The 22,495-nt window shown below is 42.3% G+C and overlaps 1 protein-coding gene across 1 annotated transcript in view; it reads left to right on the top strand.

Moving 5' to 3' along the window:
* The window catches only part of LOC115096360 (protein-glutamine gamma-glutamyltransferase 6-like), a 103,117-nt gene that overhangs the window by 68,381 nt on the left and 12,241 nt on the right, over window positions 1-22,495 (top strand). Inside the window, 3 exon segments of the mRNA XM_029610835.1 lie at window positions 14,268-14,400; window positions 17,754-17,857; window positions 17,972-18,214. Coding sequence (XP_029466695.1) covers window positions 14,268-14,400; window positions 17,754-17,857; window positions 17,972-18,214 — 480 coding nt within the window.

Here is a 22,495-nt window from a genome sequence, read left to right as displayed (position 1 = left end):
AATATGCTCACAGACACATGCTCACTGGCCACACTCACACCGATGCACTCTCATACAGCTAAGTGGCACATTTTAAATATTCAGCCACAGTGAGCGGCCGCTATTTAAAAGGATAAGTATTTATCTGGCTACGTGGGAGGGGAATGGACGTAACAGAGAGGAGTTGAGTTAGCCAGATAAGTTTCTGGCCACCTCTGGTCGCCCCATAACAAGTCCTAAAGTTAGCACAGCGGCTAAATTTGACCTCTCCATGGGAACTGTGTATCATATAGTGATGTAAGTGCTTGGCTGGTAAGTGCTAACTGTACATGAATTAACTGAGCATTCTGGAAGTGGATTCAAATGGAAAATAATGAGTAGATAGAAACCTGTTCTAAATACGTAAAGTTTACATTTATTTTGGTTGTGTCTGGTTTACATAGTAATCCATACCTCACAGTAGTTAGGGACAATGAGAATCAAGGACTATGACTGAGATTTTATAAACAAAGCCAACTACATTTAACCACGGTGGTTAAGTAAATGTATCTATAGAAAGGTTTATGGCAATAGCCATAGCCAACCATAGTTCAGTCATGTGCCTATAAACAAATTAGATTTTCCTCTGCCATTCTGGACTGGGTTTGAAACATGCTAGGATTTGAAGCTACAAAACCTCCATTTCCAGCCTTCTGTAGAAATCTAATTTCTGTTAATTGACACTTACAATAATAACAACATCCAACGCCGTTCTTCCTGACTCCATTCTGTATCAGAGTAGCAACTGTCAGTCATACAGTAGCAACCTTACATCTGCAAACTCCTATTATACGCATAAATGGGCCGTGTTCCATCTGGAAAAAAAATTTCTGTCATCCGAAAATTGGTTGGCTTCTTATGTTGCGTTAACCAGAAAAGCTTGCACGTCCGATTATATTTTTTAGCAGAAAACTAGAAAAAAGAATCTGTTCTCTAGATCCAAGCCTGATCTCAACCATTCCAGAAAAAAAGATGCTCCGCTACTACTTCAGTGATTTCTTATCATAAAAAATAAAGATGATTACTATATCTACTTACTGTACAGTGCTAATTCACTGATTGCTTGTCTTGGGAGTGGAGAAATTCGAACAGAGGCTAAATTACACTGCTTCACAGGTGTCATAGTGGGCCAAGCACTTACGTAATGAACAAGAGCAAACCACACAGCAGTTCATGAACTGTATTGATCCTGCCCATTTCATAATCTTTTTTTTCAGCTGTAAGGAAAATGTATTACAGTTTGATGTTGCAAATTCTAGCCCTAGTGGATTACCAACAGATAAGGCACCACATCAATAAGAGGAAGTGCTTTATTAAAACATAAGATGTAGCACTGTTCTGCCTCTTGTTTTGAAATTAACATTCTTGATTATCTAATGAGATTCTGTGATAATCTGTATGCCTAGGCCAGAATTATAGACTTTGCAACCTCTTCAACATTCACTGTAAGGATGCACGAAAACCATTTGATCCTGTTCGGCTTCAGATCTGAAGCTAGTTTACTCAGATAATCAGAATCAGCTGCAGCTAAAGTAAAAAAAATTTTTTCCAGACTAGAAGTACTGTAATTTCAATTCCAAATACTCTTTGAAACAGTTAAAAACCTTCTCCAACTCTAATAACAAGTACTTGAAATATATGAAGACAATGTAAGTCTTCAAATGCATCTGTAAACGTGAACTAGGTAAAAAAAAAAAAAAATCAAACTAAACAAGCAGACATTGCATCTGTGCCTCAGATAGGTCATTTTTATCTGAGTTCATTTGTGGCCACTTCTGATCCTACTCTGAGTACCTGAACACATTATTTCTCCACAAAATTTGATATATATATATAATATATGTGTGTGTGTGTGCGCGTGTGTGTGCGCGTGCGTGCATGACAGGTAAAAGGTTCTCTCTCTCTCCCCCCCCCCCCCATTCAGTTCAAGAAGATGTAAATCCCCTTACTGCCTCTGGATAATTCCATTATACCATTTGTTTGACCATTTTTTCATTCTTGAACTCTCTCCAAGAGACTGGCCATTAGCCACATTGAGTGCCAGATCCACTCACATTATATGCACCCTGTCCTTGAGGTTACATATAGATTTACTTATACACACATGAAGCTGAGACCCATATGTGTGGGGTAATTTTCAAAGGATTTAAGTGCATAAATACTATGAACAAATCAATAAAACAAAAAAAGAATACTATGTAAAACAGATTGATGGTGTAATATTCAATTCCAAATTACTCTTTGAAACAGTTAAAAACCTTTTCCAACTCTAATAACTATCAGTTCTCAAAGAACTCATGCAATGAATATGCCAAATCACTGCTGAACTAAATTAAAAATCTAAAGACACAATTCTCCACCAGCTCATCAACAATAGAGCCTGAAGGAAAATCCGGTCAAGTGAAATGGAATTCATTCGACCCAGTATCAAATTTTGAATTAAACCAAATCATCACTAAAATGAAGCCGGCCACCCACTCACTGAACCCTATCCCTGCAAGTGCCCTAAAAACTGCAAACATATAGGCCGATACAGTAAAAATTGCGCGCACACAGGACACTCTCCTATGCGCGCGATTCAGAAAAAAAAATTATTCAAATTAGGGCCTGCGGGAAAAAGAGGCGCTAGGGACAGTAGCGTGTCCCTAGCACCTCTTTTTTGACAGGAGCGGCAGCTGTCAGCGAGTTTGACAGCCAAAGCTCAATTTTGCCGGCGTCAGTTCTCAAACCCGCTGACAGCCACGGGTTCGGAAACCGGATGCCGGCAAAATTGAGCTCAGGTTTTCAACCTGTGAGCCGCGGGCCAATTTTAAATTTATTTTTTTTTTTAATTATTTTTAGCTTTTGGGACCTAAGACTTAATATCGCAATGATATTATGTCAGCGGGTGCACAGAAAAGCAGTTTTTACTGTTTTTCTGTACACTTTCCCGGTGCCGGCAGAAATTAACGCCTACCTTTGGGTAGGCGCTAATTTCTGAAAGTAAAATGTGCGGCTTTGCTGCACATTTTGCTTTCTGTATCACGTGGGAATGACTAATAGGACAATCAACTTGCATTTGCATGTTGCGGGTTCTATTAGTTTCGGGGGTTTGGACACGCATTTTTGAAGCGCTATTACCCCTTACTGAATAAGGGGTAAAGCTAGCGCGTCCAAACGCGGGTTAACAGTGCGCTCCGCCGGAGCGCATGGCTAGCAGAAGGACTGGTCCCTGATAGGGCAAAATAAGCTGTAATGAAACCAATACAAAAAATAAAACTGGCAGAATAGACAATTGGGACAATTACTGATCAATATCCAACCTGCCTTTCATCGGTAAAGTCCTAGAAAAAGCAGTGTTTACACAATTAGAGAACTACCCAGAAGACAATAATATACTATACCCAAACCAATTCGGATTCAGAAAAAATCACTCAACGGAAATTCTACTCATTTCCTTAGCCAGCCCTGTACCTCAGGGCTTTGACAACAATGAGTCCTATATCGTGGTACTAATCAATCTTACAGTAACATTTGACATAGTTGACCACACCCTGTTATGCCACCAAGAGAAATTGGAATAAATGGAAATGTTAACAATGGTTCTCTTCTTTCCTAAAAGATAGGACATTTCAAGGCAAACTGGACAATATCTGACACCTTCCCAATTGATACAGGTGTCCCCAAGGATTCAGCTCTATCAGCCACACTATTCAACATTTGTTGCCTATATGCACATTTCTGGCAAATCTAGGAATCAACTTCTTCCTATATGCAGACAACATTCAATTCTACATCCCTGTTGACAAAACATTTGAAAACTGCGTTGTCTCTGTCAACATGCATGAAGGAAATACAACAAAAACTCTCAGCTGAAAACCCAAAAGAACCTGAAATTGTGTGGTTAAGGAGAGATACAACGATAATCAAACCGCCAACACTAGACCTAGGAATTATTAATGTTACTCCATCCAATCAAGTACGAGACCTAGGAACACAGATAGATGAGAACTTCACTATGAAAAAGCATATAAGCAAATTAATAAAAACAGGATACACTAAGCTGAGAATATTACACTGGCTGAAACCTCTACTAACATCCAGGATTTCCTCACTGTTCTACAAACACTAGTATTTTCAACTTAGGGGGTCATTTATCAAAATGCGATAAGGTGTTTTCGCATGCGATTGCACCATATCATATGGTGCGATGCAAATTCAGAAAATAGGAGGAGTGTGGGGCTGGGTTAGCCTGTTTGCAAAGCCATACACACTGATGTTAACTATACCTCTTTGGATTGTGTTAGGCTGTCATCTCCTGTAAGTCCAATGTCAGGTGAATGGATATATGAGAGTGAGAGTGAGAGTGAGAGTGAGAGAGAGCAGAGAGAGAGAGAGAGAGAGAGAGAGAGAGAGAGAGAGAGAGAGAGACTGGCCATGATATTATGGCCCATAGGCAGGTATTTGTATCCTATGGTAGGCCCACCTAGTAACTCGAGGTGGGTTTAGGTAAGAGTGTAAGGGATTAGGGGCCACTTTGACATTCTACGAGACACCTACGAACAGAACAGTGGTCTCTTGTGAAAATTTGCTGGCCTTTGGAGTGAGGAAACTCACTCCAAGATGAGATTTGGGCAATGTTCTCTCAACCTAGCTTGATGTTACCCAGGTAGAGAGTCCATCAAGCTAGGTTGAGAGAACATTGCCAAATCTCATCTTGGAGTGAGTTTCCTCACTCCGAAAGGCCAGCAAATCTTCCCAAGAGACCACTGTTCTGTTCGTAGGTGTCACGTAGAATGTCAAAGTGGCCCCTAACCCCCTAACACTCTTACCTAAACCCCACCTCGAGTTACTAGGTGGGCCTACCATAGGGATACAAATACCTGCCTATGGGCCATGACACTATGGCCTCTCTCTCTCTCCTCTCTCTCTCTCTCTCTCTCTCTCTCTCTCTCTCAAAACAATGGTCCCCTGGTGGTGAATGACAGACATACAACAGGTCTGGCACAAATCTGAAATGGTATCACATTTTGCACTAACTTAGCTCTTCACACAGGTAATTAGTGCAAATTGTGATAAATGCTATATTAGCATAAAACACGCCCCTTCTGCTATCACATGTGGTACTTACCACATTTTGATAAATCCACCCCTTAGACTACTACAACTCCCTATTACTAGGCTTCAAGCTTACTAAAACCACTACAGTGACTCTAAAACACCGCTGCTAGACTTTTACTAGGGACATGAAATTTTGACCACATCAGCCCCTCACTGATGGCGCTGCACTGACTTCCTGTACAATCCAGAATTCAATATAAAGTATTAACTCTAATTTTCAATATCATCAACAATTCTGACCCATGACTATTACACTTCCACATTGCTCACCACAGAGAACCCTAAGATCACAAAACAAAGGACTTCTAACGCTGCCGTCCACTAGGAACACACACCTAACGCAAATAAGAGACCGCATGTTTTTCATAGCGAGTCCCAAGTTATGGAACTCCCTTCTGTCTTAAGTGATACTAAACATGTTTATTGTGTACTATTGGCTGGGTGGGAGGTCTGGGTGAACTGAGGGGAGTTCAAGCTGAAGAACCAGGAGGGTCTCAATGACTTGGAGAAGGACTGGATGACCTGGTAAAACTGGGACAAACTGGTAAAATTGATAATTTCACTGACGTGCGCATGTTTTCAAATATATCGATTTAAACATTAATATTCTGATTTACAAGAGTAAGTTCTATTTTATTTTTGTGGGTTAAATATATGCACGTATATTTTTAAAATAGGTAAGAAAATTATATGTTTTCAATGCATGTATTTCAATTGCATGTATTTGCGCATAAGCCTGCTTGTGCATGTCTGCCTGTGTGTGCATGTATATATGTGTGGGAGGGGGGGTATAGCTGTATGTGTGTCTGCTTTTGCCTGTGTGTTTGTCTCTGTGTGTCTGTCTGCATCTATGCATGTGCTTGTATGTTCCTGTGCATGCCTGTGTGTGTGCATGTGTGTGTGTTACCTCTGTGTGTTTGCCTGAATGTGGCTACCTCTACTTGTGTGTGGGGAGTGCCTGTGTCTGTGGGCACCAGTGCCTGTGTGTGTATGTGTCTCTGCCTGTGCCTGAGTGTGTGTAAGCCTGCCTGCATGTGCAAATCAGTGTGTGCACATTTGTGAGCCTATGCATGCTTGTGCAAGCTAAACTTGAGCACACTTGTGCATGCTTGTGTATGCTTGTGCAAGATTGCACAAGCAATAACAGCCTCTGTGTGTATGTGTGTATGTGTGGTACCTGTGCCTGTGCCTGTATGTGTATTAGAAAGAATTATAGTACAGAAACTTTATTGTTGGCAATGAATAATACAGTGCTTCAAGGATTCAACACCAGCTGCTCATATTTTTGGTCTTACTGGGCCTCTCAGCTGCATTTGACACGATTGACTCAATATTGATTGAGATTGGCATTGGGGGGGAAGTATTGAATGGTTTAAATCCTTCTTATCAGATCGCTCATACCAAGTAAGACTGGGCGAATGCTTATCTGAGACAATTAATATGGATACAGGACTGCCTCAGGGCTCAGCATTGTCTGCTACTCTTTTTAACATATACATATTACCATTATGACGATTACTATCAGGGATGGGTTCCAGCTATAATGTATATGCAGACGATGTATAGTTTCTCATTCCAATAGACATCTCAGTTGATCATTCATTAAAATTGCTTGATCTCTATTTCTCATTGATTAAACAATTATTGAAGCACGTGAGGTTAGTTCTAAATACACAAAAGACAGAAATTATACTATTAAATAGAAAAATTCCAATCACATCCCAGTAACTACCATGAATGATCAAACAAAAATAGAATTAACCGATCATGGCCGTGATCTTGGTGTTTTAATTGACAGTAACTTGCTAATGAAAAAAAAACGTATTAGTCAAAAAATAAAAAGCGGTTATTACAAACTGAATATTTTCAAATGCTTAAAGCCTCTCCTCTCTTGTGATGATTTTAGAACAGTATTACAAACCTTAGGGGTAGATTTTAATACATATGCACGGGTGTCCATGTGCGCGCGCCACCCGGTGCGCACACATGGATGCCCAATTTTATAACATGCGCGCACAGATTTCAGAGTGGCCCCTAACCTACCCTCCCTTCCCCTAACCCTCCCACCCCCTAGCCCTATCCTAACTCCCCCCCCCCAGACTTTTGTTTTACCTCTTGAGCCTGCCTTCGGCAAATGGCTGCTGTGCTGGAGGCCTCTGGCCCCGCCCTGCCCCCTCCCCGCCCCTTTTTTGAAGCCCCGGGACGTAGGCGCGTCCCAGGGCTTTACGCTCGTCGCCTGGCCTTTATAAAATAGGCCCCGGTGTGCATAACCCCACTCACGCCCGTAAATCCTATGGATTTATATGCATAGGGCTTTTAAAATCTGGCCCTTAATTTTTAATGAATTTGATTACTGTAATGCCTTATTCTTGGGTTTTCCTGCCAGTGCAACGTGCCCACTACAGTTATTACAAAATGCAACAGCCAGAATACTATCAGGTAATAGGAAATATGACCATATAACACCAGTATTGAAATCACTGCACTGGTTACCAGTTAAATTTAGAAAACAATACAAAGTGCGTACTTCTAGAAATCTGAGATCTGCCAAGTTCCATCACTGCATTCCGCACATTTAAGCGAATTGAGAGAAAGGGATTACAATGCCGGCCAACTTATGCACTCAGAAAGACAGTAAGCAGTTTAAAAAAGATCTAAAGACATGGTTATTCAGCACAGCGTATGCTAATTAAGATAAACATGAAATGCTGGGTCATAGAATACTGACGATATAATACGCATTTTATTGTATTTATATTGTTTGAAATGTGATTGATTTATTTCTGTTCATGAATGCTATTGATTTTATGTTTTAAATAGTGTTTTATTGTAAACCACCATGATTGTTAATCCAGAATGACGGTATATAAGTAAATAAATACATATGAAATATATATATATATATATATGGGGGCCTGTGGTGTTATATATATATATATATATATATATATATATATGGGAGCCTGTGCGAGTATGTGTCTGCCTGTCTGTCTTTGTGTGTCTGCCTGTGCGTGTGTGTGTGTCTGTATGTGTCTGCTTGCGTGTATGAGCCTGTGAGTATGTGTGTGCCTGCCTGTGATACTCTGTGTGTGTGTGTGTGTGTCTATGTGTGCATCTGTGTGCCAGTATGTGTGTGCATGTGTCTGGGCTTTGCAAACAGAGCATATTGTTTTTGCACAGTGCACCTTATACTTTCCAGGCTCCACCTGGTGGCCACAGACAGACACCACAGTGTGACGACCGACCGACAAAAGTCTTTTATATACATGTATACATATATATATATACACATAGATATAAAACAGTTAAAATAAATTTGAATTAGAAATTGATGTGACAAGCATGTCTTTTTGAAGTGGATTTTTTAAATGTCATTGATACAAGAGAAAAATATTTCTGCAGAACAATATTTTAACAGTACTACTATTATTTTCTGAAGTATAAACATAAGCACAAGCCTACAGTCACATTTTTTCTATCTACAGAAGAAAGAAGAAAGAACACTTTTCAGTAAGATCTAATTGTAATAGAGGATATTGTAATTTTTAGCCCATAATTATTCTGTCCCACTTTGAATGTGTTTCTTCTGGAGTAGAATATTTTTTCTTGTCTTTTTTTTTTTACAGCATTACAGCTGACAGGTGTGAACTTCAAACTTGCCTCAAACAAGATTGCACACCACACTGATAACTACACCAGCAGTGCTCTGATTGTCAGGAGAGATCAGGACTTTGACATTATCCTGAGTTTTCAACAGAATGGTGATGCCCAAAGATGTCATTGCATTCACTGTGGGACTAGGTAATCTCATCCCATCTAGCTCAAAGTGTTTTCTGACATATTTCCCATACAGTCAAGGCTCATGTGTCGTTATAAAATGACGGGGAAATAATGACATGTGTTGCTTTGTGTTGTGGTATTTCCTATTCGAATCATCTCTTAAACAACAAAATGTCAACTTAATTTTTTTCTGTCATTGTAGCATGCATTTAAACTATGCAGTAAAATGATTCAGCACATGCTAAAATGATAGGAACAAATAAAAAGATACAAAATAAATAATAATAATAATAATTAAAAACAAAAAAAACAAAATAGAAAATAAAACAAAAGATTTTCCATGCATACCCCTACCGACAGGTAATTGCTCCAACACATTCATTCCTCACAGACAGGTAATATCTATGCCTATCACTCATAATTAACTGACAAAGTAATCTGTTGCACATATGCATGAATATTTCTTTATGTATCCAATTTGCCAAACCTGGCAAATAAGAAAATTTGGCATGCGCTGCAAATGGGCCAGCTTTATCCAAGCTGAACCACAAATGACTCAGTTCTCCGAAACACCATTTCTACACCCTGTTCTGGGGTACACCCAACCAGCAGGACAGCCACAAGGAATATACATGAGATAAATTTGTATTTATTGGAGACCCAGGGTCTGCAAATCCATTTCATGCATATTCCTTGTGGCTGTCCTAAAAACCTGACTGGTTAAGTGCACCTCCAGAACTGAGTTGGGAAATGAACATTTCAAGCAGTTCATTGACGATTCTGGCTTCAAGGTGTATAATGGAAATACCTCACTCCTAGTAAAGGATGAGGTTTGCATTTAATCAACACTGATAAACATCCTATAATGCACCACATTTCATTGCCTGAACATATATTGGCATAGTAAGTTGGAACCACACATATCTGGTGTAGGCTCTGATCATTGTTGTTATTTGCTTACAAGTATAAAGAAGCCAAATTTCAAAACCATTTACCCAGATAAATAGTGATCTACCTGGATAAATTCTCCTGGCTGAAAATTGTTCTCCTCTAGCCACCTGAAGTTACGTTCCTCAGACAGTGTACCTTTAACTGGGTGAGGCAAAAATAATACATTATGCATGACCTGGCTTTGCCTGCCTCTAAGATTCTCCTAAATTGTTTCCATCATAAGCAGGGGGAGGGGGTTGTGCACTTTTTGGACTCCTCCACCTTGGTTTGTCCCCACCGTTTTGTGGGAGGCCTCAAGGGATTCTAAAAATCCCCCAGAGCATGCGATTTGGGTCTTTTGCGGTCCCCCCAGGTGGACGGACTGAGAGGAGAGGGGTTTTCTCTGCTTCAGGAGAGCTGACCCAGGGAGTGGATTTTGGAGACTGGAAGATGTTTGCTGCTCTTGGATTCTGATTACTTCCTGAAGGAAGGGAAACCCCTGCTTATCTGCAAAGGGCTGGGTTCGATTTGTTTTTCGCCTGTCCTCACAGTCAACATCAAGGGTGAAGAGAGAGTACTAGTAGAGGATTTTTGGATTTTCCCAGCAAGTTGTTGAATGCATTTCATTCTGAAGGCTAGTTTTGCACTAAGGGGTTTTGTCACCTTTCCCTGGCTATTTTATATGCTGGAACTACAACGTGACTATCCTACCCTGCAAGGGGAAGGAATATTGGGTACGGATGCTGGTGCAGTGGAGAGGAGGAGTGTGATGGATAAGGAGACCATGGTTTTTCTGACCTTGATTTTCTTAAAGCTGCTCCTTAGTTTTTCAATTTTTTTGCTTGGATTTTAATTTGTAAACTCAAATAAATTTGACAATCAGCTAGATTGAGCAGTGGGAAGGAGAGTGGAGAGAGTGTTTGTGGGGTGTTTTTCTCCATTCATTTTTGCAGGTCATTTATCTTGGCTCATATTGAAGAACCTCCTGCACCGCATCTGATTCCAGGGGTTTGGGAACAAAGGCAGTCTAAGGTGGACATGAGCGTGCCAAAGGCCCAGGAGGTTAAGCACCCCGCCCCCTCCCTCGCCGGATGGACTCTGGCATTGTAACTCCCCGGATGCAGCACAACAGCCAAACAGGGGGGCCCCGCTGCACAATTCACATGCTTTCCATTTTCAAAAGTACACAACCTATTTTACACCCATTCTCCATTCCCCTCACCACCACCCGCACATGTAGCAGGTGCAAGAGTGCACGGTCACTTTTAAAGCAAGCGCTTTCACAGAGAAGCAGTTGCAGTAGTTTTTATTTATTTGTTCTTGTCCAGAATTTAGGTGATGCCCATTCTGTACAGACCTAGGCGACTTACAAGAGAGAAAGCATTTTCTTTGAAAATTGGCTACAAACAGCTCTGCGTGTGCTCTTGTTTGAAACAACACAGCAGATGCCAGAAAACATTTCCAGTTTTGTTTTAGTTTCAGTTTGAAAACAAAACAAGTAAAACAACATTTTTGTTTGTTTCTTATTTTGCTTCATTTACAAATCAACCACTCCCCCGCCCAAATACTGAATGGTCTGAAATCTTTCTCCCCCCCCAGGCCCCTCTGGTCGTGCCCACCGGGGTCCAGCTCCAAGTGGGGGTGGACCCGCTCCCTAGTCGTTCCTGCCTCACCAGTGCAGGATTTCAAAATGACACCAGCCAGCCCGAGGACGGCGCACGTTGCAGACGGCCGTACTCTGAAATGATGCCGGCTTTAGGTCGTAGTGGGGATCGCTCCTCCACATTTGGAGCTGGACCTCCAGATTCCAGATATAGGGTAAGATCATGGGAAATTACTAAGTCATGGGACAGGAGGCAATGTTCTATTGTGGATTGGTAATTGGTTAAACGGCCAGAAACAGAAGGTAGGACTAAATAGTCATGTTTCCAAATGGAGAACGTTCGTTAGTGAAGTATCACAGGGATCGGTACTGGGACCTGCGCTGATTAACATGTTCATAAATGATGTGGAAAAAGGAACAAGTGAGATGATCAAATATGCAGTTGACTCAAAAGTATTCACATTTTTTAAAACAGCAGTGAATTGCATGGAACTGCAGAAGAACCTTGAGAGACTAAGAATCTGGGCAACTAAATGGCAGATGAAATTTACTGTTAAAAAAGTGCAAAGTGATGGACATAGTGAAAAATAATCACAACTACAAGGTACACACTGCAGGGCTCTGTATTGGGAATCACTAACCAGGAAAAGGACCTTGGTGTCCATGTGGACAATACATTGAAATCTTCAGCTCAGCAGTGGTCAAAAAAAACAAAAAGAATGATAGGAATAATCTGAAAAGGAATGGAGATTAACATGGAAATTATCATAGTGCCCTTGTATTGAGCCACAGAGCAACTGCACATTGAGTGTTATGTACCATTCTGGTTGCCCCAGGCATAGCGAAACTAGAAAAGATGCAGAGGAGGGCAACAAAAATGATAAAGGGGATGGACCATCTCTCTTATGATGAAAGGCTATGCAGGCTCGGGCTCCTCAGCTTAAGACTGAGAGGAGACAAGATAAACATTTTAAAAAATCATGAGTGGGGTAGAACAGGTAGATAAAAGATGGTTATTTACCCTTTCAAATAATACTAAAACAAGGTGAGACTACATGAAACTAACAACCAGCAGATTCAAAACAAATTGTAGAAAGTACTTTTTCACTCAGCGCACAATTAAGCTGAGGAATCTGTTACCAGAGGATGTGATCAAGGCACCTAATATAGTAGGGTTTAAAAGAAGTTTAGGCAAGCTCCGGGAGGAAAAGTCCATAACACGTTATTAGCCAGGTAGACTAAAGAAAGCTATTTCTATCCTTGTGAGTAAGTAACAGGAATTATACCTGCTTTATAGGTCTGCCAGGTACTTGTGACCTGGATTGGCCACCATCGGAGACGGAGACAGCATGCTGGGCTCGATGAACCTTTATCTTTCTCAGCATGGCAATCCCTATAGTCTTATGTTCTCAAATGCATACCGATACAAATTAATGCATATTAATGCCTTTTAGTAAAGGTGCTTCTATAACCGGAAAGCACAAGCCCTTCTTAGATGCAGTAGAGTTTCAAAAATACACACAGAAACTGAAATCATGTAGCTGTTATTTGTATTCCCACACACTAATAGAAGAGAGCTGTTTTGAAGCTAATTTCTATGAGTGAGATGCTTCACCTCATTTGTATTGAAAATAATATATAAACTACAAATTGTTTAGTGGACCCTTGGGCCGACCTGCAGGAGACTGGGAAAGGTATTCTAAAGTCTCTAGTACCCCACAGGCCGGGAGGCAGATGCTCAGGCTGGACGTAGAGATGCTCTTCACCCTGGAAGCTGGTACTCCCCCGGGAGGAGCTCGTAGGAGCCCAGCCGCTGGGACTTAGGTAAGGCTTCACCCTTGGAAGCCGAGGCCCCCCGGGAGGAGCCCATAGGAGCCCAGCCACTGGGACTTAGGCAGGTTGATGATCTTGAGGCTGAAGCAGGCTGGCTGATGAGCAGGGCTGGGAACTGGAACCAGACTAGAACAGTAGACAGGAACTGTAGCAGGACTCGGGTACTGGCACCAGGCAGGAACTGTAGCAAGACTCGGGTACTGGAACTAGGCAGGAACTGTAGCAAGACTCGGGAACTGGAACCAGGCAGGAACTGTAGCAAGACTCGGGAACTGGCACCAGGCAGGAACTGTAGCAAGACTCGGGTACTGGAACTAGGCAGGAACTGTAGCAAGACTCGGGAACTGGAACCAGGCAGGAACTGTAGCAAGACTCGGGAAATGGAACCAGGCAGGAACTGTAGCAGGACTCGGGTACTGGCACCAGGCAGGAACTGTAGCAGGACTCGGGTACTGGCACCAGGCAGGAACTGTAGCAAGACTCGGGTACTGGAACTAGGCAGGAACTGTAGCAAGACTCGGGAACTGGAACCAGGCAGGAACTGTAGCAAGACTCGGGTACTGGAACCAGGCAGGAACTGTGGCTGGCAAGCAGGAACCAAGCAGGTACTGTAGCAGGCAAGCAGGAATGGAGCGAGTTCCAAGGCAGCTCACTCCGGGGCACGAAACAACAGGGATCCGGTAGGTAAGCCATTGCAAGGTAAAGACTGAGTGCGGTTTATCAAGGCCACGGCGTCTGACATCAGGAATTGGGTGGAGTCACCACTGGCGGGAAATGGCCTAGAAAAGCGCCCAGCGGCGCGCGTGCTCGCCTAGGAGCAGGGCGTCCATGGGAGGCTTCCCGGCGGCGCGGCCCTCACGGGGACGCCGCCAAACAGGCCGCGAACTAGGCCACCAGAAGCGGGAACAGGTCCAGGAACTCGGAGGTAAGGGTCTGGTCGCGGCGCTCGCGGCCAGAACCGTAACACATATTACATTGTTGGGATTTCTTTTTTTCATTTTAGTTTTAAGATGTTTGGGGATTCCGACTCGTGTGATCACAAACTTTAACTCTGGCCATGACACAGATGAAAATCTGAGTATTGATGAATATTATGACATTAATGGAAGGAGCCTGGGCAGAAATGACAGTATATGGTGAGTATCAACATACCAGCACAAGATATATTGCAGGGGAAGAGCTCAGTAACCCATAATCCAGTGGGAGCACTGAGAGGAGAGGATCACTTTGCTGGTGGCTAAAGAGAATAGATAAGTACTGCTTGGGGAAATTTGAAAATTGAAAAGTTTTGGGGAGAAGCAAACTATTGGGGTATATTCTTTAGTGTGTTTGTCTGTATTAAAATAGCTAATGAGAAGGCAGGGATAAACCAGGAGTTTTGAGTGTATTAAATAGCTAGTCAGAGGGCAGGCAAAAACCAGGAGTTTGTGTGGGTTTGAGGATTTTCTGGCAACATGCGTACCTGGTGGAAAGTGGCAAACCTCACGCATCACCTAGTTAAGATTTTAGACAGTGCTGAGGAGGAGCCAGCTGTCATGGTACTTGTGGGCAACAATGACATAGGAAAATGTGGGAGGGAGATTCTGGAAGCCAAATTTAGTCTCTTAGGTAGAAAGCTGAAATCCAGAACTTTTAGAGTAACATTCTCTGAAATGCTTCCTGTTCCATGCACAGGTCCCCAGAGATAGGCAGAGCTCTGAAGTCTCAATGCGTGGATGAGACAATGGGGCAAGGAAGAGGGATTCAGTTTTGTAAGGAACTGGGGAACCTTTTGGGGAAGGAGGAGTCTTTTCCAAAGGGATGGGCTGCACCTTAACCAAGGTAGAACCAGACTGCTGGCACTAACCTTTAGAAAGGAGATAGAGCAGCTTTTAAACTAAATCAAAGGGGAAAGCCAACAGTTGCTCAGCAGCGCATGGTTCTGAGGGAGGTATCTTTGAAGGATACTAAGAAATAAAATGAGAGAGTTAGAGTGTATAGCAGTGAATGATGACATAGACTTAATTGGCATCTCAGAGACATGGTGGAAAGAGGATAACCAATGGGACAGTGCTATACCGGGGTACAAATTATATCGCAATGACAGAGAGGAACAACTTGGTGGAGGGGTGGCGTTTTATGTCTGGGATGGCAGAGTCCAACAGGAGAAAGATCCTGCATGAGACTAAATGCACAAGCAAACCTTTATGGGTAGAAGTCTGTGTATTGTGGAATCTGCTTGCTCCGGAGCTAAGGCTGATACATTGCCCCAACACGTTCAAAAAAAGACTCAAGACATGGCTATTCGGTCAAGCATTCCCTTAACTTACTTAGTCTTCCACAGCTCCCATAGACTGTTTTCATACTGTTGACGTCCAGAACCTATGCTCATGTTTTTACTCATCAATAAGAAATTTCTCCCTCCTCCCCCCCTCCACGAACAACCTTCCTTCCCCCTCCCCCCCCATTAGCAAACCTCCCTCCCCATGCGCTAGTTTTGCTCTAATAGTGCATACTGCTACTGTTCCTAGTTATGTTATGTTATATTATCCAAGTTGTTCACTCCCTTGTTCATTGTAAGACATATGTTGTCATTGTTTTCTACTTGTTATAATGTAAACAGGAGTGATAAGTAATTCTGTTACCTGAACTTCGGTATAAAAAAGTTATAAATAAATAAATAAATATTGGGAAAGAGTATAGCGATAGGATTATACTACTGTCCACCTGGCCAAAATGATGAGATGGACAGTGAGATGCTAAGAGAAATTAGGGAAGCTAATCAACTTAGTTGGTAGTGCAGTAATAATGGGAGATTTCAATTACCTCATTATTGACTGGGTAAATGTAATATCAGAACATGCTAGAGAGATAAAGTTCCTGGATGGAATAAACAACAGTTTTATGGAACAATTAGTTCAGAAACCAAAAAGAGAGGAAGCAAATTTAGATCTAATTCTCAGTGGAGCACAGGATTTGGTAAGAGAGGTAACGGTGGTGGAGCCACTTGACAATAGCAATCATACTATGAACAAATTTGAATTAACAACTGGAAGGGGGTCAGTAAGTAAATCTGTGTCTGTAGCACTAAATTTTAAAAAGGGAAACTTTGATAAAATGAGAAAATTAGTTTAAAAAAACCATATAAAAGGTGCAGCTACAAAGGTTAAGAGTGTGCAACAGGTGTGGACATTGTTAAAAAATACCATCTTAGAAGTGCAGTCCAGATGTATTCCATGCATTAAGAAAGGTGGAAGAAAGGTCATATGATTGCTGGCATGGCTAAAATGTGAGGAGAAAGAGGTTAATTTAGCCAAAAGATCTTCATTCAAAAGTTGGAAGAAGGATCCAACTGAAGAAAATAGGTTAAAGCAGAAGCATTGGCAAGTTAAATGTAAGACATTGATAGGACAGACTAAGAGAGAATTTGAAAAGAAGGTGGCCATAGAAGCAAAAAATCATAATACAAACTTTTTTAAATGTATTCGAAGCAGAAAGCCTGCGAGGGAGTCAGTTGGACCATTAGATGCTCAAGAGGTTAAAGGGGCACTTAAGGAAGATAAGGCCATTGCGGAAAGACTAAACAAATTCTTTGCTTCGTTGTTTACTGAAGAGGATGTTGGGGAGATACCTATTCCAGAGATGATTTTCAAAGGTGACAATTCAGATGAACTGAACCAAAACACGGTGAACCTGGAAGATGTGGTAGGCCAGATTAACAAAGTGAAGAGTAGTAAACCACCTGGACAAGAAGGTATACAGCTCAGGGTTCTGAAAGAACTCAAAAATGAAATTTCAGACCTATTACAATTAATTTGTAACCTATCATTAAAATCATCCTTTGTACCTGCAGACTAGAAGGCGGCCAGTGTAACTCTGAAATTTAAAAAGGACTCCAGGGGTGATCTGGGAAATTATAGACCAATGAGCCTGACTTCAGTGCCGGGAAATATTGTGGAAACTGTTATAAAGAATAAAATCACAAAACCATTTAGATAGACATGGCTTAATGGGACACAGCCAGCATGGATTTACCCAAGGGAAGTCTTGCCTCACAAATCTCCTACATTTTTTTGAAGGAGTGAATAAAAATGTTGACAAAGGTGAACCGGTAGATGTGGTGTATTGGGATTTTCAGAAGGCGTTCCACAAAGTCCCTCATGAGAGGCTTCTAAGAAAACTAAAAAGTCATAGGATAGGAGGCGATGTCCTTTTGTGGATTGCAAACTGGTTAAAAAAAAAAAAACAGGAAGAGAGTAGGATTAAATGGTCAGTTTTCACAGTGGAGAAAGGTAAACAGTGAAGTGCCTCAGGATTCAAACCCAGTTTATGTGGTTTATGTTTTTAAAAATCGGATTGTTTGGGGCATGCTTAAAATTATGTACGCGACTTTGCTGTTAGGCACTGTACTCCTATTCACACAGAAGGAGGCGCTTGTATGTTTTGTCAATGCTTCGATACGTTTCCTAGCAGATTCACAGACGCAGTATCTGTTTATTCTTTCCCAAAGGAACTTCCACGTATGGAATGAATGCTGGTTCAAACGATCTGACCTTGGGCCAGAATATGATGGATGGCAGATTCTCGACGCCACTCCTCAGGAGAAGAGTGAAGGTAACACAGAGCTTCAGGTTCAGCTAAAAACAAATCATGGTTAAATTAAATGTAGGGGGGCCTGCTCTAGTAAGCTATTGCGCCATTTGTAGTTGTCTTGTCTTGATGCTCTAGGAAAATATCAGCTGGGTCCTGCATCACTTAAAGCCGTTAAGGAAGGAGATGTGAATCTGTCGTACGATACTGCCTTTGTGTATTCCGAGTTGAATGCAGACCGTATTGCTTGGATATATCACAGCGATGAAACCTTAGAAAGAGTGGCATCTGAGAGCACTTCTATCGGCCAGCACACAAGTACAAAGGAAGTGGGTATGGATACCCGTAAAGATGTCACTCATGATTGCAAGTATCCAGAAGGTAAAGAAAAATGCTTTATAGTTCCTAAGTATCATTTATTCAGCATTAAAAGTCTTTTAAAACATTGTGGCTATTCTTAACATCCTTCTAATTTCCCCCATTAACTGAATGCCAGAATTTGTCTACCAATAATAGAATCAAGAGACTGAATATGATGCAAATGTTAAATATTTTGCATGTAAATTTAAAAAAATCACTATTCCCTAAGTAGATACATCATATATATTTAGCAGGTTCAATAGTCAAAGCTAGGAGGCGTTTATTGAGTTATGCTTTGTTATGCTTAGTGCATGAATTAAGGTACATGATGAATAAAATGCCAATGGAATGGAAATACAAAAAATGAAAAAATTAAGGTGAGAAGTTTTTCTCTGGTTACACACCATAAAAGCTAACCTCAACAAGTCTCTAGATAGAAGTATGGGGGGGAGAGGGGGGTACAAGCTAAGTGTGGAGGGGGAAGGAAAGCCAAAGTGACATTTCCACACAACATGCTCACCTCAACAGCACAGCCCCCTGCCCTTAAATTTGCTATAAAAGATGCAATAAGGAAAACGTCCCAAGGTCATTTTGTGCAATTTTAAAAACACGGCCAAATAGCCTCATTCAACCAATTCAAATAGCCTCATTCAACCAATTCAAATAGCCTCATTCAACCAATTCTAGTATCTGTACAGGAAGGGACAGAATTTAAAAAATAAATCCTGCACCTCCAGTTCTGCCACTCCCTCTGCAACCACAGGACATTCTCACAACAATGGACCTAGAGGTTAACCCTTAGCAGACAAAAAAAAATGTATTCAAATTCTGATATCATCTCAGAAACAGCAAACACCTTCCACTGTCGCACACCTTGTGAAATAGCACAAAACTCTGCAAAAAGGCACTAAGAACCCGCAGAGTAAACCTATCACACCCTAACAGTACCACCTCCCGAAACTCAAACATCAACAACTATTCCTATTAAAAAAAAAAAAAAAAAGCAGCATTGTAAATATTACACCAGGCCCTGAAACACCAATACACCTCCTCCTACTGAGTAAACAAAGCAAAACAAATTGCTACAGATCCCTACAAAGAAACTGCAGGTTAGTAGAATTGGTCAGCTTATTCACACACGCAGAACATGGACAGACCCTCGCCAGGGCCGGTTGCAAGCATATTTGGTTGCCCTGGGCAAACCTGTCATCATTCACGCCGCACCCCCCCAGCTTTATTGGTGGCAGTGGTTCCAGCCCACTGCTCCCTTTCCTTGCTATTGTACATCCTGGAGGAAGATATGTACACCCTGGAGGAAAGGAGGAGCAGAGATGATATGATATAGACTTTCAGATACTTGAAAGGTTTTAATGATCCAAAGAAATGACAAACCTTTTCCGCCCGAAAAAAATCAACAGAACCAGGGGGTTACAATTTGAAGCTCCAGGGAGGAAGATTCAGAACCAATGTCAGGAAGTATTTCTTCACAGAGAGGGTGGTGGATGCCTGGAATGCCCTTCCGGAGGAAGTGGTGAAGACCAGAACTGTGAAGGACTTCAAAGGGGCGTGGGATAAACACTGTGGATCCATAAAGTCTAGAGGACGTGAATGAAGAGTGGGTGGCTCGCGGGAATGACGGCTACTACCTGGAGATAATACCCTTATTCAATAAACACACACAGTTAATGCGACTCCAACATTGCTCTAAGCTTCAACGGCAAGAGGAAATGAGGAAAAAAAGGATTTGCATTCACAAAAAAGCGGGGGAGTAGCTTGCTTGTTACGGCGGTTCAATGCACATCCAGCATAGCTCTCTGCTTCAACGGCAGGGAGAATGAAGAAAAGATGATTTATGTTCAGCCTCAACCAACAAGAAATGAATTACATAGTCTGGGTAAACAAATAAACATGGGTGTAGCTTGCTTGTTACGGCGGTTACTACCCCAAGCCAAATAAGCATGATACTTCAATTTCAATGCACATCCAGCATAGCTCTCTGCTTCAACGGCAGGGAGAATGAAGAAAAGATGATTTATGTTCAGCATCAACCAACAAGGAATGAATTACATAGTCTGGGTAAACAAATAAGCATGGGTGTAGCTTGCTTGTTACGACGGTTACTACCCAAAACAATTAAGCCTGATACTTCACTTGGAATGCTTGTTACGGTGGTTACTACCCCAAATCAATTAAGCATGATACTTCACTTAGAATACATATCCAGCGTAGCTCACTGCTTCAACGACAGGGGGGAATGAAGTAAAGAGGATTTATATCCAGACAACCAACAAGGACTGAATTGCACAGGCAGGGTAAACAAATGGGAGTAGCTTGCTTATTACGGCGGTTACTACCCCAAACCAATTAGCTAGATACTTCACTTAGATGTAGCTCCAGCACTGCTGTCTGCATTGATGATGGGGGTGGAAGGGAATTGGAACCAAAAAGTTACCAATAAGGGCCCTGACCTCAGCGGTCAGAGTAACAGATAAGTATGAAAACAAATAGGTGTGAAAGCTTGCTGGGCAGACTGGATGCTGGGCCGTTTGGTCTTCTTCTGCCGTCACTTCTATGTTTCTATTTTGGCACTTAGCATGGTGCCCCTTGGACCTCACGCTGGCAGGATTTTGCTGCCCCCAAAATCTTGCTCCTCTAGTTAACTGCCTAATTTTCCTAATGGAAGCACCAGCCCTGGCCCTCACCTAATACAGATTAGAGGGCCAAAACCTGAAACGGAAAACCCAAGAAGCCAGAGTTTATGAGTCACGCGGTGCTGAAGAATGAGAAGCAGAAATGCATTTCGCCCTGCACTTTTCAAATTTACCTAAACCGACATATTCCAATTCTAAAATGTTTTCTTTTCTGGCTTTGTTCCCTGGGCATTTTTTCTGCTCTTTTGCACTTTCCCACTTTCCTGCTGTTGGACTCCTAATTTCTTCTTTCTTTTGAAATCTCTTCTCTCTCCATCCTTCTCTACTTCCAGCTCTGACTCTGACCTTTTCCTTTCTTCTTTGTCTCCATTTCCCTCTCTCTCACTGCCTCTCTATCCCCTCATAGCTAGATTTTTCCTCTCATTCTTGTCAGGGTTTCTGGTGTCTGGGAAACCCACCAGGAGAGCGGCACGGGACTGCGAGGCAGGACTCTGGACATGACAAGGGCCAATTTTCCGCCTAGCCAGCCCCCTCCCCCGCAGAGTTCTGGGAGTTCTGGGGGCCGGTAAGTTTCTGTGGCAGCAATACATATGGTGAGCCCATATAGGCTGGAACCAGACCAGGCAAGGCTGAAGGCAAAGCTTGGACGAGGCAAGGCTGAAGGGAGGGGGGGGGGGGGGGGAGGGAGGAAGCCTGTGGATTTAAGGAGGAGGATTGCACTGTGCTGCTCCACTACTTTGACAGCAGTGCCTCTCAGCATCAGGTCAGGCAGAGGTTTGGTTTATCCCTGCCCAATCCGATGTATGAAACTGGGGTGGTAAAGAGGTGGCAAGCTATTTTTTGAAGTGGCATTTGTCACTTCTTGCCAGCCTGTAGTGACACTTGTGAACAAGATCAGAGTCTTTCTTTCCCTTTTACCTGAAACACCTCTTCTGCTAGCTATGTTTTTTCCTTAATATGTATAACTGGTGTTACCTTCAGTCTCTTTCTCCCCTTTTCCATATCTGTCATACAGCTTTACTACCTGTTTGACTTTAACATATTCACTCATTTCTTGCTTTTCATGCTACAAGGATCCTCTTTCATTCTCAGATCCTGTCCACCCTCGACTTCCATTTTTCCCTCCTGGCAAACTTTCCACTATTTCCTTCACTTACAACTTATTACCAGTTCCTATTTCATCGCGTTTCGGGGGGATGGACAAAACGATAAGAAAACCCATGAAATTTTGTGTGGTTTTCTTATCATTTTTTGGGGAGGGAGAAGAAGGGCACATTAAAAACACACAAACCCCCAAACCCACCCTAACCCTTCAAATTTAATTAATTGCAACCCCCCTCCCTCCTGACCCCCAAGACTTGAATGACCCCCCCTCCCAAGACTTACCGGAAGTCCCTGGCGGTCCAGCGGGGTCCAGGGAGTGATCTCCCCCTCTTGGGCTGTCGGCTGCCACTAATCCAAAATGGTGCCGATGGCCCTTTGCCCTTACCATGTGACAGGGGTTATTGGTGCCATTGCTCGGCCCGTCACATGGTAGGAGCAATGGATGGCCCGCACCATTTTTTTAAGATGATGCTGGCTGCCCATTGCTCCTACCATGTGACAGAGGCCGGCCAATGGCACCAATAACCCCTGTCACATGGTAAGGGCA

The sequence above is a fragment of the Rhinatrema bivittatum genome, chromosome 8 (genome assembly GCF_901001135.1).
Source record: "Rhinatrema bivittatum chromosome 8, aRhiBiv1.1, whole genome shotgun sequence".
Lineage (NCBI taxonomy): Eukaryota > Metazoa > Chordata > Amphibia > Gymnophiona > Rhinatrematidae > Rhinatrema > Rhinatrema bivittatum.
Note: the sequence above shows the minus strand (reverse complement) of the source record. Positions and strands in the feature narration are given on the sequence as shown.